This window comes from Grammomys surdaster, unplaced genomic scaffold (assembly GCF_004785775.1).
Source record: "Grammomys surdaster isolate TR1022 unplaced genomic scaffold, NIH_TR_1.0 325, whole genome shotgun sequence".
In the NCBI taxonomy this organism is placed as follows: domain Eukaryota; kingdom Metazoa; phylum Chordata; class Mammalia; order Rodentia; family Muridae; genus Grammomys; species Grammomys surdaster.
In genome coordinates, this window is record NW_021604744.1 from 1,585,944 (window position 1) to 1,603,513 (window position 17,570).

General features: G+C 37.2%; 1 protein-coding gene across 1 annotated transcript in view; it reads left to right on the forward strand.

Annotated features, from left to right (window-relative positions):
- The window catches only part of Kmt2e (lysine methyltransferase 2E), a 70,150-nt gene that overhangs the window by 22,325 nt on the left and 30,255 nt on the right, over positions 1 to 17,570 (forward strand). Inside the window, exons 3-6 of the mRNA XM_028778139.1 lie at positions 4,928 to 5,042; positions 6,696 to 6,925; positions 10,100 to 10,180; positions 16,649 to 16,707. Of these exons, the coding sequence (XP_028633972.1) occupies positions 4,928 to 5,042; positions 6,696 to 6,925; positions 10,100 to 10,180; positions 16,649 to 16,707 (485 nt within the window). The remainder of the gene's footprint in view (positions 1 to 4,927; positions 5,043 to 6,695; positions 6,926 to 10,099; positions 10,181 to 16,648; positions 16,708 to 17,570) is intronic.

Here is a 17,570-nt window from a genome sequence, read left to right on the forward strand (position 1 = left end):
GGGCTTTTTCTTTTAACAATGCCACTGTCACATTAAATCTACTGCCTAGTTTTCTCATTTAGGGGAAGAAGGTGGGGAATGCTGTGGGTTGACTCTAGGGCCTCACTTATGGTAAGCATGTCATGTGTCATTGACCAGCAACCCCAGCCCTATATTGCCTGGTCATGTGGCGGAATTTTCTACCTTTGCCTTTATTTTCTAAATAGAAAAGATTTATTTTCTATTATGGTAAAAAATAAGTATATTTTTTAAAATCTACCTTTAGGTGTACAGTTTCAGGTGTCATTAAGTGCATACAGGATATTGAGGAGCTGTTACCAATTTCTAAATGTTTTCCTCACCCTGAACAAAAACTTCATTAAATAATAATTTTTCTTCCCTTTATTTATTCCTAGAACCTTGCACATTTTATTTGGTTTCTATCTCTGCCTATTCTAGGTCCCTCTTATATGCAGCATCTTAAAATGTTTATTTTTTTTGTGCCTGGCTTATTTTACTAGTGTGAATTTTAAAAGCCATGTGTACAAGGTTTTGTACTCATGAGTGCAGCTGTCCTGTAGAAGACAGAGGAGGGCTTCATGATCCTCTGGAACTAGAGCTACCGGTGCTTTTAAGCCAACTGCTGTAGGTGTTGGGAACTACACTCTATTCTCCTGGAAGCAAGCACTCTTTTATTCCTCCTCTTCAAGTTAGATAATTTGAATATTTTTAAAAAATTGATATTATAAAATAAATCATTTGCCCTTTCCATTTCCTCTCTCTATGCCCTCCCACATGCCCCATCTCTTGCTCTCTTGAACTCATGTCCTTTTTTTGTTAATAGTTCTTAGACTGTGTGTGTGTGTGTGTGTGTGTGTGTGTGTGTATGTCTCTCTGTGTGTGTGTGTTTATTCTTAAGTACATAACTGGAGCCTCCTCAGTGTATACAATGGTACTCGTATTTTCAGGACTGACCTTTTGATATTGAATAATCAATTGATGTGCTCTTTCTTAGGGAAGACTGTTTCAACTGCTCTCAGCATTCCTTAGTTTCTTGTAGTTGTGTGGAGTTGGAGCCCTTTGGTCTTTCTTCTGTCAACTTTGGCATGTTGTTGTCTCATTCAGCTCATGTTTAAGTACTTAATCTTGGTGAGACATCATGGGTGTAGCTTCTGACATTACTTGGAAATGCTGTCTTAGCAAACTGTGACCCTCTGGCTCTTACAGTCTTTCTGTGTACTCTCTCTCGGTGCCCCCTGGCCTTAGATGTGTCCATTGCAGCTGGGCTCTACAGCTCTACATGGGATTGCGTGTGTTTTTCTGTAATGATCTCTGTCTATTGCATGGGTCATTGGTAGGGGAATGAGGACTACACTTATCTGTGGTATAAGGACAAATATTTAGAACATAGTTAGGGATTATGCTGGCTTATGGTGGTTATATGTTCCCCTCCAAGATCTATGACTTTACTAGCCCTGTTTTGCTGTTAGTTTGTTTAAATAACTTTTTTAGTACATTTACTTACTTGTTGTTTGCTTATGTATATGTCTGGGCTCCAATGCCACCATGCATCTGTAGAGGTCAGAGGACAGCTTTCAGGAAAATTGTACTCATGTTTTGTGAATATTGACAAGTTTCTATTCACTGACCCATCTCACTGTCCTTAATGCAATTTATTGATGACACATAATGCCTATGTATTAACTAGGCTTTTATGTGGATATATAATTTAGCTATACAAAACAGTAGCTGCTGTAGACACAAAAGATTTTTTGTTACTTTCTTAGCCATGCTGTTACAGAAGCTTTGTAATGGTTTAAGAGATTTTAGAAGGAAATGATTATAGCAGTTTCTTACTATTAGTGTTTACTCAATTCATATGCAAGTTTAGTAAGTCTTCTTAGATTTAATAATTTTCTGATTGAACATTAAAAAGATTTCTAGTTTCATGAATACTGATATAGCAGATATGTTAAATCAGTGGTCTGTGCAAGGAAGTGGTCTATCCTAAGAAAGTTGCTTCCTTAGGTTCAATCCCTCAAACTGGTACTACTGAGTTGGATGATGCTTGTTACACTAGGAAATCCTCCTGCCTTAGCTTCATGAGTGCTGATCTTTTTAATTAAATGTTGTGTTATAGTTAAGGACAATCATTCAAAAGTTGTCAACCAGGAATAAAAAAAGCACTTTCTGTTTAATCCCAATGGCCTGAGGTTCTGTCCTCGGACCCCACAGAGGAAGAAGAGAACTAAAAGTCTGACCTCCATATGTGCTGTGATACATGTACAACCTGTATAGCACACAGACATACCATGCACACAGTAATAATAATAAACACTTTAAAGTAATAAATGTCAGCCAATATTTTTATAACATGTTTCTTTGTTTTAAAAATTGCTTTTAGCAGACCATCAAGATGACTTAGTATGTAACAGGGCTTGCTCCAAGCTCGATGGCCTTAGTTGGATTCGTAGAATCCATATGATGGAAGGAGAGAGCCGACTCCCAAAAGGTGGTCTCTGATTTCTGTGTGTGCATTATGTTACCAAATGTACACACATACACACAATAAATAAATAAAGTTATTTTAAAAATCACTTGTAAGAACAAATATTCATCACAGAGATATGCTTAAAGCCTTCTGCTTTCTTAGATGGCCTTTCTTTCTTGTCCTTATTGCAGCCATATTTGGATCGTGATATTCTGAAAAGGATTTGGCTGTTTCATATACTTAAACTCATCTACACTTACATGAAAACTGATCTTATTTCATTAGCTACGCCACATTACCAGGTTTGCCCACATTCTTCAGTAACAGTGTGATTCGATTGCAGACTTCAGAGTGGGTCTTCTGCTTCAGCCACACCTCCTTCATATAGCTTTCATGATGGAATTGTAGATCATTGCTGAAATTCAACTGTTCTTTCCAAGTTAAGCAGGAATGATGGCATATGCCTCAGTATTTAGGAAGCAGAGACAGGAGGATTAGGAGTTCCAGGCTAGATTTAGCTACATAGTGAGTTCTAGCTTGTACTACATGGGATTATTACCCAGTCCCACAAAAGGAGGTGGGTCAAAAAAAAAGCAAAAAACATGGTGGGTCACTCCTGTCATCTTAATAGCCAGAAACCTGAGGCAAGAGGCTAGAGAGATGGCTCGGTGGTTAAGAACACTGGGTTCTTCCAGAGGACCTGGGCTCAAGTCCCAGTGTTCACATGCAGCTCACAGTTGTCAATAACTCCAGTTCCAGGGAATTTATCCAATACCTCACAGCAACCTACATGAAAGCAAACATCAATGCACATAAAATAAAAATAAACCATTCAAAAGAAACCTGAGGCAAATACGTAATCATTATAAGAGTAAGGTATATATGTAAGTAAATAGTTTTTAAAATGTGTAGATGTATTTAAAACATAAAATTAGAAAGGGCTACATGGAAGAGCAATTGTTGACATGGTAATAGAGGAAGATATAAGTACTTTTGTATGTAAATTTCATACATGAACATGTTCTAATTTTGAAACTATGAAACAAATTTAACAGATACTAGTTTTCAGAGAACCCTGAATGTATTGGAGATTGTAATCTATAGCATAATTCAGCAATCTCATTTTGTGCTTCTTTCTGCTTATTTTGGCACACTGGGTCTTATGACATCATCCATTTGTCACTAACTTGAGCCTTTGTGAAGGTAGGCTAAGAAAGTATTAACTGTAAAAGATGTTTTTATCCTTCTGGTCTCAGGACCAATTTAGGGAATTCTATGAATAGGAAGTAGGGTAAAGATTGAAATAAAGGCACAGAAACAGATTGTCTTCTGGATTTGAAAAGGAGAGAATTGACCTTGGCTGTTGATCTACCGTTACACTGATCAGTAGCCATTAGACAAAATTGGGCTGCGTTGAGGGGGTGTCAATATGAATAAAGAAGTCGGGAAAATATTATAGGTAAAATAATAGGACAAGGAGCTTTTAAAGCTGCAACAGTTGGGGGGGTGCCACTCTCAGAACTATTAGCAGTTGGTTCATTATGTCACTTAACTCTTAGTAGGCCTAAACGCTACTCATTACAGACAGCTGCTTGTATTTTTCAGATATAAATCTGGTTCAGTGTAGGTTCCCTTTTCTTTAACTTACTGATATTTCCCAGAGTCTGTTCTGCCCCAGCACATTCAACACATACTATCTTGACCATCGAATGCATACTTAACATCTAAGCCAGAGTCTATATAGGCTCTCTCCATCTGTAGTCTTACTTAAGACCCTTTCTGTCCCCCTAGCCGCCCCTTTTCATTCTTTCTTTTTTTTTTTTTTTTTTTAATTTTTATTTATTATATGTAAGTACACTGTAGCTGTCTTCAGACACCCCACAAGAGGGCATCAGATCTCATTACAGATGGTTGTGAGCCACCATGTGGTTGCTGGGATTTGAACTCATGACCTCTGGAAGAGCAGTCAGTGCTCTTAACCTCTGAGCCATCTCACCAGCCCCCTTTTCATCTTTCTTAATGACACTGGGGAGGTAGATGGCAGGAAGCTTGGTCTTTAGTCATTCTGAGGTTTTGTTTTTGTGAGCCATATTTTACTTGTAGCCCAGGCTGGTACTGAACTCTTGATTCCCCTGCCTCAGCTTCCCACAGTGCTGTGATGACAGCATATGTACCATCATCCCCAGCGCTGGGCACTTGTTTACAACAGGGAACTGTCATTGAGCTGGCATTAGGATATTTATTTTGTTAAGTAAAACTTTGGTTAAGACAACAATCTACATAGGATCTACTCACAAGATGCACACATACTGTAAATAGATATTGTATTTGTTTTGACAATATTTTAGTATAAGCACTTGATCAATTTTAATAGATTAAGTAATTAAATAAATAATTCTAATAGTTTCAAACAGAAAACTGAATGGAATTCTAATTGATGGAACTTCTTTCCCCTAGACCAGAATCCGTAGAAGCCAGCCCTGTGGTAGTTGAGAAATCCAACAGTTATCCCCACCAGTTATACACCAGCAGCTCCCATCACTCACACAGTTATATTGGTCTGCCCTATGCGGTAAGTGTCAAACATTTGTTCACAAGGACTTCTGTAAAGCTGGAAGTTGAAAGTGGCTGTGTGTGTGATTGTGCTTAATATTTAAAAAGCATAACTGGTTCATATTTTCTGTGTAATTAAGTATATAGCTTATACTTTAACTATGTTGTTAAGGGAATAAAATTCTGTGAACGTCTTTCTTTATTTTTTATTTATTTATTTTTTTTGTTTTTCGGGACAGGGTTTCTCTGTATAGCCATGGCTCTCCTGGAACTCACTCTGTATACCAGACTGGCCTCAAACTCAGAAATCTGCCTGCCTCTGCCTCTCAAGTGCTGGGATTAAAGGTGTGCGCCACCACTGCCCAGCTTTATTTATTTTTTAAATTGTTGTATTTATGTTGGTATTTTTTAACCTCAACAAAAAGACTGGATAAAGTTGCATTGCACTATTTACTATTAATTCTGAATTATATAGTAATTAGTAAGTTATGTAGTTATTTTTCTAAAGGTTTATTTTTATCTTTTTTGTTTGTTTTTGTTTTTTGAGACAGTCTTTGTATAGCCCTGGAACTAGCTATGTAGACTAGAATAACCTCAAACTCAGAGATCTGTTTACCTTTGCCTCCCCAGAGCTGGGAGAGGCACACACCTGGCTATTTTTATCATTTTTAACTATGGTGTGTGTGTCTGTATGTGTATATGTAGAGTACAAATGCTTAAGGAGGCACTGGGTTCTGTGTAGCTGGAGTTACAGTGGTTATGAGCAGCCTGATGCGGTTCTGAAAACATAAGTTGGGTCTGGAAGAACAGCGTATGTTCCTTCCTAACTGTTGAGACGTTGCTTTGGGTCTAGCTTATTGTCATGTATCACTTTATGTCGAATATATATATTTAAAATAGTGTATGTGTATGCATGTGTGTGTGTATGTGTGTGTGTGTGTGTGTGAGAGAGAGAGAGAGAGAGAGAGAGAGAGAGAGAGAGCGCTGAGAGGATAAAAATTTATTTCTTATTGAGGGTCCTGTATTACAGGACTGGTGGATACATTTGTGATTACTAGGAATGTACAGTTATGAGAGATTATTTAGATGAGAATAAAAATGATCAGAAATGTAAAATCCCATATTACGTATTTTATAGTGCTATTTTTGCTATTTAACTCCGTTTGTCTGGAAGAATAGGGTGTGTAGCATGCTTCATGTGTAGGAGTCATGTGGCTTCTCTCCTTCCATCACATGGGTCCAAGTATTGAACTCAGGTTGCTAGGCTCTATGGCAAGCACCTTGGCCTGCTGAACCATCCCTCCAGCCCAGTTTTCATTATTTTTTAGCTTTTCTATTCCTGGGGAGTTTGGGTTTTTTACCCTTATTCTCACATCATAGACTTGCTCTCTTCTTGAAAGTGAAACTGTGAACACAGGACTGGAAATGTAGTTTCTGCTGGGTGGGTGGGTGTGGGGGAAAATGTCATGTGATGTGAGGGTGACTTTCATCTACTAGGAAGAGACATTAACTTACCACTGTGATTTAACTATTAGTCTTATGTTATTACTTTAACAGTATCAAGGAAGAAATGGACCAATTTTATGTTATTAAGTATTCAAATTTTATTTAACTTGCCTAGTTTGTATCATTGAAATGTGTATTTTGTGCTGTGTTTCGTTTTATTGTTTAGGACCATAATTATGGTGCTCGTCCTCCTCCAACACCTCCAGCATCCCCTCCTCCATCAGGTCTCATTAGCAAAAACGAAGTAGGTACATTTACCACTCCTAATTTTGATGAAACTTCCAGTGCTACTACAATCAGCACATCTGAAGATGGAAGTTATGGTACTGATGTAACCAGGTGCATATGTGGTTTTACACATGATGACGGATACATGATCTGTTGTGACAAATGCAGGTAAATATTTCACACCATTAGTTCATGCTTCTTAAATGCTTTTAATCTTTGGTTGTTAATTTGGAAATGCTACTTAGGTCACTTTTGAAGGAATTAATTCCTTTTTTAAGTAGGATGTCTGCCTCTATGCAAATGCAACTTATTTTTCTTAGGAAAAAAAAAGGCCTTTATTTAAAAGAAGCTATTTTAGAGCTAGAGAGATGTCTCAGCAGTAACAAACTAATCTTGGAAAGGAAGGACTCAAGTTCAATTCCTAGCACCTACATGGAGCAGCTCAAAACCATGTGCAATTCCAGCTCCAGGAGGTCTAATTAAAGATCTAGTCCTCTTCTGGCTTCCATAACACACACACACACACACACACACACACTCTCTTCTGGCTTCCATAACACACACACACACACACACACACACACACACACACACACACGTGCGCGCACACTGCTTTATAGTTAATTAGAAATCCCTGTTATGAAGTAAGCAATAATTAGTTTTAAACTATACTATAGGATCCTAGTCAGTGTTTGATCTTATTTTCTCACAAACTTTGGATTGAACCTTGCAGCACTCTGGAGTCTTCTTGAATCAGAACCAGTCTCCCTCCTTCAACCCTAGTTCAGCCACCAAGAACAGCCTCCTCCTTTAGAGAAGGTGATTGGGACAGAAAGTAGGGTTTCTTTCCTTCCTCCCCTCTTTCTTTCCTTCCTTCCTTCCTTTCTTCCCCTTTCTTCCTTTCTTCCTCCTTCCTTCCTTCCTTCCTTCCTTCCTTCCTTCCTTCCTTCCTTCCTTCCTTCCTTCCTTCCTTTCTTCCCTCTGCTTGCTTCTCTGTCTCCTGTCTGTCTGTTCCTCCCTCCCCCTCCCCCCAATACACTCTCTATGGGAGAGGCTTTGTGAGAATGCAAATGGAACAATAGGATTTCAGCGTTAAAGTTAATAAGTATATTCCCTGCATAGGATGGGGAGCACATTGTAGAAGGCAAGAAAGTTTTATGGCTTCACAGAATTTCCTGGTCCTTAGAGCATAGCTTTATTATCTGATTTGATGTCACATGGCTTTATAAATTTATATTTGAAAGTGAGTTAAAGTGCAACTGAGAGCCAACTGTAAGTTTTTTGTTTGTAAATTATTCCATAAATTAAATGATTAGCCTCTAAGTGTCATTGATAGAAACATGTGTATTTCAGAAAGTTCATTTTTCTCTGTCAATAAGTAGGAGATTAATTTAGAATGTGAAATTTGGTTTTCTTAAAATAGAAGATAGTAAATAATTTTATTTTAGTAATAACATGCTGTGGTACCTTTAAAATTTAGAAATACATTCTTATTACCTGTGATATTTATTTTAAGTAATGACTGGTAAATTTATTGACGAGGGAAGTTTTCAAAACTAAATGACTTTGGAGATTTATTCTCTGTCTTCTGTTAGAAAATACCCCTTCTTTTTGTAGTCACTTATATAAAAGATCTCTTAATGTGATACATTTCTATGTAGCAATATTTTTATTGAAACCATAATTTAAGGTATGGTTTTCTTTTGGTCTAGTTACTCAGATTGAGTATAATAAATGGTTATCACTGTTTGACATTCATGCAGACATCCTTAGGTTTTGTGTGTATGTTGTTTTTATTTTTTATAACTACCTACATACTCTTGAAGGCCCAGTTTTTGGATTAGTTTAGATATTTGGCTTGAAGTGACTCTCTTATTATGACTCACTGTCTAGGTTTGTGACCCTACCCAATCTCTTTTTTTTTTTTTTTTTTTTTTTTTTTTGCGTACAGTCTGTTTTGTTCTCTGAGGACTGATCTTGATTTCTCTTCCTTTTTGCTTCGTTGTGTATTTTCCATGTTCCTATTCCCATAGTCACTGTTCTGACTTCTGACATCTAGCACTGCTCTTTTATTTTCTACCTTTACTTATATTTCCTGTGTGACATAATAACCTCATAAATTTAACACTTGTTATCTAAACCTTCTTGAGGAATCTCACTTGAGAAGTAAAAAGTAACAATGCCATTTAGCTTAGTACATCGCCATTAGAAGTGACATCATAGGGCTAGGAGGTGACTCAGTGGCTGCCCAGACTGACAAACTGAGTTTGTTCTCTAGGGCCCACATGTAGAGAGAGAGAGAGAGAACCAACTTCAGAAAGTGTTCTCTGACTTCCACACTTGGGTGTGGCATGTGCATGCACAGATACTCATAGTACACAAATGTAAGTTTTTAAATTTTGTGGATGATTATGTGTAAGAAATCAGTAGTACGCTGGGCGGTGGTGTTGCACGCCTTTAATCCCAGCACTTGGGAGGCAGAGGCAGGCAGATTTCTGAGTTCGAGGCCAGCCTGGTCTACAGAGTGAGTTCCAAGACAACCAGGACTACACAGAGAAACCCTGTCTCGAAAAAACCAAAACAAACAAAAAAAAAGAAATCAGTAGTACTATTTTTCTTTTTAAGATTTCAATTTTGAAGTTAAAAATTTTCAAATTCATTTTCAAGTACTTGAACTTTTGTCAACAATGACATACTAAGAAGTTTATCTCATGCTTGTCCATATATTTTATTCAAAGTAGTTGATTTCCTTTCCAGTGGAATACCTGTTTGATTCTTTGATGTCTTTGGAATTGCTATAGTTCTGTCCCTTTTAAATATGAAATGTCTTTGTTACTCTTTCCTTCTGTTTCCTTAGCTTTCTGTTAATACTGTATGACACCAAAATGTTAATGTTAACAGAAGATATCATTCATCTTTGCTCCTTTTCCCTGATTTCACAAGAGGAACAGTTGTGTGTGTGTATCTACCTTTTGCCCCTCTTTTCATAGCTGATAATTGGTCAATTGTTTCAAGGACACATTTTCTTCCCGTTTTCCCAGATTGTTGTCAGGCTGATTATTATGTAATAGCTTTTAGTATGGACATCTTCAGATTTTTAATAATATTTTAAACACTTACCTTTTGTGTATTAAATTGCATTTGCTTTAGGAATTTATTTTATGCATTTTGTAGTTGCCCTATTTTTGCATCTCAAAATTTTTCTACCTAAGGACACATTTTAGTGTACTCTAAGCTCAAAGTAGGTATTTTTTAAATGACAATTCAATAGAATATTAAGTCATAGTTAATGGGTTCAATGCTTTCTGTTCTTTTTGTTATATTTTGTTTTTTCTTTTTAAGTGTTTGGCAACATATTGACTGCATGGGGATTGACAGGCAGCATATTCCTGATACATACCTATGTGAACGTTGTCAGCCCAGGTAAGTTATTATACCTCATAAGACTTTCAGTCACTTCACTGAAAGTTTTTTCACAGACATTTATTCATGAGTTTCAGATGAATGAAATTATAAATACCAGTATTTTTTTTGTTTTAAGATGTACTTTTTTTTCACTTATGTTTATTATTTTTTTATCTTGAAACCTAAATCAAGAACTTTCTTCATTGATAGTACATTGCTGTTTACTATGTAATTTCAACTTCATTAGTTATCAATGTTGTTTTTGTTTTTTGTTTTTTTTTTTTTTAATCTTCTAAGCGTTTGGCAGTTTTTGGCATCATTAGAATTTGGTATGATTGTGCTGGTTTTTTTTTTTTTTTTTTTTTTTTTTTGGTTTGGTTTGGTTTGGTTTTGGTTTTTCGAGACAGGGTTTCTCTGTATAGCCTGGGCTGTCCTGGAACTCACTCTGTAGACCAGGCTGGCCTCGAACTCAGAAATCTGCCTGCCTCTGCCTCCTAAGTGCTGGGATTAAAGGCATGCACCACCACCGCCCAGCCAATTGTGCTGGTTTTTAATACAAGCCATTTGAGCAGCTGAGACAGGAGTATTGAAAAGTTCAAGGTTTGGTAAAACACTAAGTTCAAGTTCAGTTAGTAAATCCTTCCTCAAAATAAAAGCAGAAAAAAAAAGATGACCTGAGGAATGTGGTATAGTATACATACATACCCAAGGCACTGAGTTCCCCAGAACAGGGGGTTGGGGAATGTAGCTTTATGGTGATAGAATGCTTGACTAGCATGTGAGAGAGGCTGAGTTTAATCCCCAGTGTTTCTTTTCTATCCCCCCCCAATGAATTATTACTGTATATAACCCCTTAGTCACATGTACAATTTGATGGCTCTGTCAGTAGTATGTAGATTCAGCCCCTATCTCCCATATATGTATGTGGTGTGCACACGTGCGTGCGTGCGTGCGTGCGTGCGTGCGTGCGTGCGTGCGTGCGTGCGTGTGTGTGTGTGTGTGTGTACATTTTTTTAAACACATAGTAAAGGTACAATATTTCTTTCACATGTGAATTTGATTCTTGTAAGGTTCTGGAGCGATCAGTAGCAATTACAAGAAGAAAGCCACTCATTCTTACCACAGTGTATTAAAGCTTATAGTCACAGAAAAGTCTCTATTACATGGCAGAAAATATGATAGGTAGCTCTCCACATACTACCTTTAAGAAAAAGTCTGAGTTAGGTTTAATATGAATGAAGCAAGAGACAGAAGTGTATGTAGAGCAAGAGTGGGTGATCTGAAGTCCAAAAAATAGACTTACCAGATCCAGAAGTGTACACATGAAGAAAAGTTGTAGGAGGAAAAGAAATTGGAGAGGATTCCATGGTTTCAGCTCAAGGAAGGAGAGGAGAGTACAGCTTTAACCATGGTGAATATCAAAGATCATAACAGGGCAGATCAACCAGATGCTCCTGGGTTCTTGTTTTGCTCTTGTTTTCCTACTCTTGTGTTTTTTGTCAAATGAATTCAGATAAGATGGTGGAGTGTAGTCTAGAAAACAGATAACTTATTTCATAATTAATTGAGGCACTCTCAAGGATGACAGTAAGCATCGACCAAATAGGCCATTGCCTGTTTTGTTTTCAAAGTTATTATTATGAAGCCAAGCAAGGAGGACCATGCAACTGAGAGATGGAGGAAGAAGGTTCTGGGTTGAAGGTCCAGCTTGGCTGCACACATTTGTTTGAGGTCAGCCTAGACTACATGAGATCCCTGTCTCAAACAACGCCATCATCAACAAGTCTTTTTATTATAGACATTTAAAACTCAATTAAAAATAAGGCTATGGGAATGGTTTACTTGGTAAAGTGTTTGATCTACATATTAAAAAGATGTACATTATCACATGACTTTTAACCCCACCCAGGGGAGGCAGAAACAGAAGGATCCCTGGGGCTCACTGGCCAAGTCTGCCTAGGTTAACTGGTGAGTTGTAGGCAAATGAGAAAGTGTCAAAGGAAGTAGATAGTGTTCCTGGGGGTGATCCTGGAAATTGTTTTCTGCCCTCTACATGCACGTGCATCTTTGTGCTCACAAATGAATGTGTACACACATTGAAACAACAACAACACAAACACACCTCCTCCTTCTAAAGTAAAATAGTAGAAAGAACTCATATTTTGCCCCTGCTTCAGTAGTTACCAACAACTTTGTGTGTACACACACACACACACACACACACATATATATATACATATATATATATATATATATATATATATATATATATATATATATATGCTTTTAAGATAAAGATAAAATATATGTAGGCTGGGCATGGTGGTGCACACCTTTAGTCCCAGCACAGAGACAGAGGCAGACAAATCTCTGAGTTTGAGACCAGGCTGGTTTACAGACCAAGTTCTAGGACTGCCATAGCTATACAGAGAAATACTGTTTTGAAAAAAATAAAAACACATGAATTTGTACTTATAATTGTAGTTCAAATTAAGAATATACAATTTTATTTTACATCTGCATATATATATATATTTTTTTTCCCAAGTTCTCAAGAAGACAAGAATCATTTAATTAGAATGTCACGATTACTCAATTGATCAATTCCATAGAATAATATATAGTAACTATGATACTAGCACATTAATATAATTATGTAAAGCAGTTTAGAACTTTTACCCTTTGTGGACTATACCACCAAGGGATATTATATCAATTCATACGCTGCCGAGGCCATGTTGATGTCTGTGGTCTGCACTGCTACCTGAGGTCATGTTGATGATGTCTGTGGTCCATGGGGTCACGTAGATGTCTATGTTCCACTGCTACTGGAAGCCATGTTAGTGTCTAGTGTCTATGATCCATGCTACAGCTATGATGCCACTGGGGACTACAGAGGCTTTGTGGATGACTGAGACCCATGCTGCTTCTGTAAACCATGTGAAAGTCCATGGTCCTTGCTGCCATTGGCTGTTGCAGGCAGGAAAGCTTCCTTTGCAGTGGTGTATTTATTGATGACTGCAAACTCCTAACTGAGAATGAGAGAAACTGAGGGCTTCTATGACAGCCTCTCTCCATCCCCAGGAAAAGGATAAACTGTCTAGACAGGAAGCCAGTAAAGTACTTAAACTTGTGATAAAGATGCTTAGGTGTGGCTCTTCACAGTTGACGCCTTCTGGCAACAGTGGAGTAGCGAAGAACTCAGTTATTTTAAGGGGCTAGTCACTGGGAGTTGGATCATGCTCCAGTACGCAAAACAACTTTGACTTGTATTTTTTTCTCTTTTTGGAGGAGGGCATAAGAGTGGGAAGGTAAACCTGGGAGGAATGGAAAGCCAGCCTGTGTAATTAGGTTGCTTTTGGGAAAAATCAATTTATTGTATTTAAGTCCCTTGAAAAAAATGTCACTATGTAGTTAGGATACCATCTAGATATAGACTTAGTTAGCTTGCTTAGATTATTAGTTTCATTTGCACTATTAGTCTTACTTTGCATTTCTAAGTTAAACTTTTTTAATTAATTGCAGATTTACATAATAATACAGATAATTTGTGTATCCTTACCTACTTTTTCATAGTAAGAATACCTTGTTAAACTGTTTATACAAATATTATCATTAGATGTTCACATTTGGATATCACGAAATAGAATAGTCCATTACAAGGACTCTTCATCCTGCCTTTATCCTTCTCATTCCTAACCTTTAACACCCACTAATTGATACTTTGTTTTGATAATTTTGTTATTTCAAGAATAGGAATCATACAGTATATGACCCCGTATGCTTTTGCACTCACTGTAATTCCCAGAGAGCCATTTAATTTGCTTCATGTTTCATTACATTCTTTTTCATTGCTGGTATATTTTGTGGTATATATCATGGTCTATTGACAAACTACTATGGGAGTTTGTGTTGCTTCCCCTTTTGGGGGAATTTTAGTGCAAACTTAAAACTTTTTCCATAACAAAACATGAATAACTCAATTGTGTGAATGTTGCATGTTTCATGCAACTTAAGAATGTTTTGTGTTGGGTTTTGCCTTTAATCCCAACATTAGAGAAGTAGGACAGATGGATGTCTGTGAGTTTGAAGCCAGTCTAGTCTATATAACAAGTTCAAGGGCAACCAAAGTTACGTGGTGAGACACTATCTCAAACAACAAACAAAGATTTTTTTAAAACAGAAGAAGAAATTATAAGGACTGGGTGTGGGTAGAACACTTATTTAGTATGTGGAGTGCCCTGGGTTCTCAGGACAAAATGAATGAATGAATGATTGAATGAATGAATGATAAATGAAAGAGAGGGAGGAAGGGAAGGAGGGAAGGAAGGAAGAAAGGAAGGAGGGAAGGAAGGAGAGAGGGAAGGAAGGAAGGAAGGAAGGAAGGAAGGAAGGAAGGAAGGGAGGAAGGAAACTGTTCTCTGAAATGGTTAATGCTATTTTATATTTACACTAAGAATATGTGATTTCTTGAGAATCTTTTATAGGCTAGGCTGCTTCTACCTCACAAGTACTGAAATTATACAGATACACTATTACCCATGATTCTAGTTAGTTGTTAATGTTAAGAACCACTTTTTAAAAATTTAACTTTTACAGTTACACAGCTCATTGTAATTGTCATACTAAAGTCAAGTATATAACAAGGAGTATTCAAGTAAGTGTAAATTCCTTTCTACTGCAGACTCTTTCAGACATGAGTTTTCCTTCTATTGCTTCTTTTCTGGCATACAGACACAGGCCTGTGTAGGTTCTCTTCCTGCTTAGGGAAGCAGAAATATTAGATACAGAGTACTTGCCACATCTCTCCAACATGCTGAAGAGCACTTCTTAGTAGGATGGAGATTAATTTCTCTCTTCAAGGACTTTTTTATGCACCATGATTTATTCTTCTAGTCATTTCTTGTGAACATTTGTTTCTAGTCTTTTATGATAATGTTCATCTAAAAGCTTGCTGTATATTGCTAAATCCTCCTCCAGAATGAGTTTTGAATGCCATCAACAGTGGATAAACAAGCCTGTTTTCTTAGTCCTCTCAAAAGAGAATTGGTGGACTTGGAGTTAGTCAAATTACTTGAAATTTCTTATCATGAGTAAAGTTTTGATTTTATGGTAACCGTTAGTCTTTTGATGAACAATTTTAGCTAATTATTTTTTGTTTTTCTGAGGTAGGATATCAGCAGCATATACAGGTCAGCCCTGAATTCGTTACATTGCCCAAGCCTACCTGAAACTCAGAATCTTTTCTGCTGTAGTTCCCAAAGGCTGAGATTACAGCTGTGTTCAACCTTGTCTACCTTGACAAGGAGATTTTGATGAAGCAGTGTCTGTTGATGAATTACACAAGAATGTTAAAACTGACTTAAGCTATGAATTAAAAGCTTAGCTGAGAGCTTCTTACTGCTACGCTATGCTGATAGCCTAGCCACAGGCCCTAGTGCATATTATAAAGTCTTTTGCTGACTTTATAAATACTCTAGTGTAGAGCCCTACACTAATCCCTATAAGAATAATCTAGTGTATCTGGTTTCTCTATACAATAGAAAATTAGCTTCTTTTATTTTCTATTTTTTTCTTTTTCTTTCTTCCTTTTTCTCTTCTTTCCTCCCTTTGTTAATGTCTTCCTTTCTTTCTCTCTTCCCATCCTTTCCTTCCTCTCTTCTCCTTGAGATATGGTCTCACTGTGTGGCTTGGCTGGTCTGGAGCTTCCTCATGTAGACCAAGCTGGCCTCAAACTCACAGAGATCCTCCTAACTCTGCCTCCCACCAAGTTTGGCAGTCCTTATTAAGAGTGGAAATCATTATTTAGAAGGAATTATTTAAAACTGATTATACTGGTCTTAATTAAAAAAAAATGTGACAAGCTGTGGCATAGTAGCACCTGCTAACAACCAGCACTTGGGAAGCAAGAGCGCACATGCTAGTACACCTTTAGTTTCAGCACTCAGGAGGCAGAGGCAGGCAGATCTCTCAATTAGAGGTCACCCTCAAAAAATAAGTAAGTACTTATTAAAGAGTGGAAATGCGTGTGGTGGCTTACAGCTGTAATCCCAGAGCAGCAGCTGAGACAACGTTTGAAGCAATTTGGGCAACTTAGTGAGACCCTATCTAAAAATAAACAGTATAAATAAATAAATCATAGAAATACTTTAAGGCAGACTAATTTACTATCATACATTTACTTAAAACAATTTGTGGTTTTTAATTATAGTTGGTAATGTGGATTTAAGATTTTTTGCTATAAATTCAAATTTGAAAAATTTGCTCACTTCCTAGGTAAACATTTTCTTAATAGAAAGAAATTGATTAACTTAACTGGTATCTACTGTTCGTGTGTGTGTGTGTGTGTGTGTGTCATAATCTACCAGGCAAAGGATGCTGCATAAAATTTATATTTATTCACTAAGAACGTAAGAAAGATTGTGAAATTCATCACATCTAAGCTTATGGAAGTTTGATGAGTAATTTGCTAATGTTTTAATATAGGAGTTTGGATAAAGAGAGGGCAGTGCTATTGCAGCGTCGGAAAAGAGAAAATATGTCAGGTATGTAAAAAAGATCTGTTCTAAATTCAAATTACTGTGATTTAGAAAATAAGTCCTCTGAATATTTTTATAATTAGGTATAAAAACATCTGATTTTTTTTATTTTAAAAAGTTAAGAGAAAATTTTTGTGTGTGCATGAGTGATTTGCCTACATATATGTCTGTGTAGCATGTGTGCCTGGTGCCCACAGAAACCAGAAAAAGGGTGCATTGGATGCCCTAGAACTTAAGTTATAGACAGTTATGAGCCCCATACATGTGCTGGGAATCGAACCCCAGTTCTCTGGAAGAGCACTTGTACTCTTAACCTCAGAACTATCTCTCCAGCACTCAATGCCTTGTTAATGTATTTTGACTGTATATCTTCATTATAATCTCAGGTATTGACCTTTGATTACAGAATATGCATGTTCATATTTTAAGAAATATTATAACCAGAACAAAGTAAATAAAAAACTTAAATCACCTTTTGTTTTCACATGTAGATAATCTTTAAAGAAGTAAAGTATGTTGGTTGGAATAATGATCCATTAACTTACCACATAAGATAGTATTTTTTAGTTTTTAAGATACCATTTTTCAAGTTTTGTATATGCTGCAATTTTTATGTTTAGGATTTATCTTTTAATTTCTTTTTGCTTTTTTAGATAGAGTCTTCTATGTAGCCCATGTTGGCCTGAGCTCCCTTGCCTAAGCTGGTCTGATAGGATTTAGTTATGTAGTGAACAATGCAGGCTTGTCTCATAACATGTGAGTCCTCTTCTCTTCCCTTCCCTTCCCCCCCCGCCCCCGCCCTCCCCCCAGCCCGCCCGGGGGGCGCCCCGGGGGCGCGGCGGGGCGGGCGGCGGGGGGCGGGGGGCGGG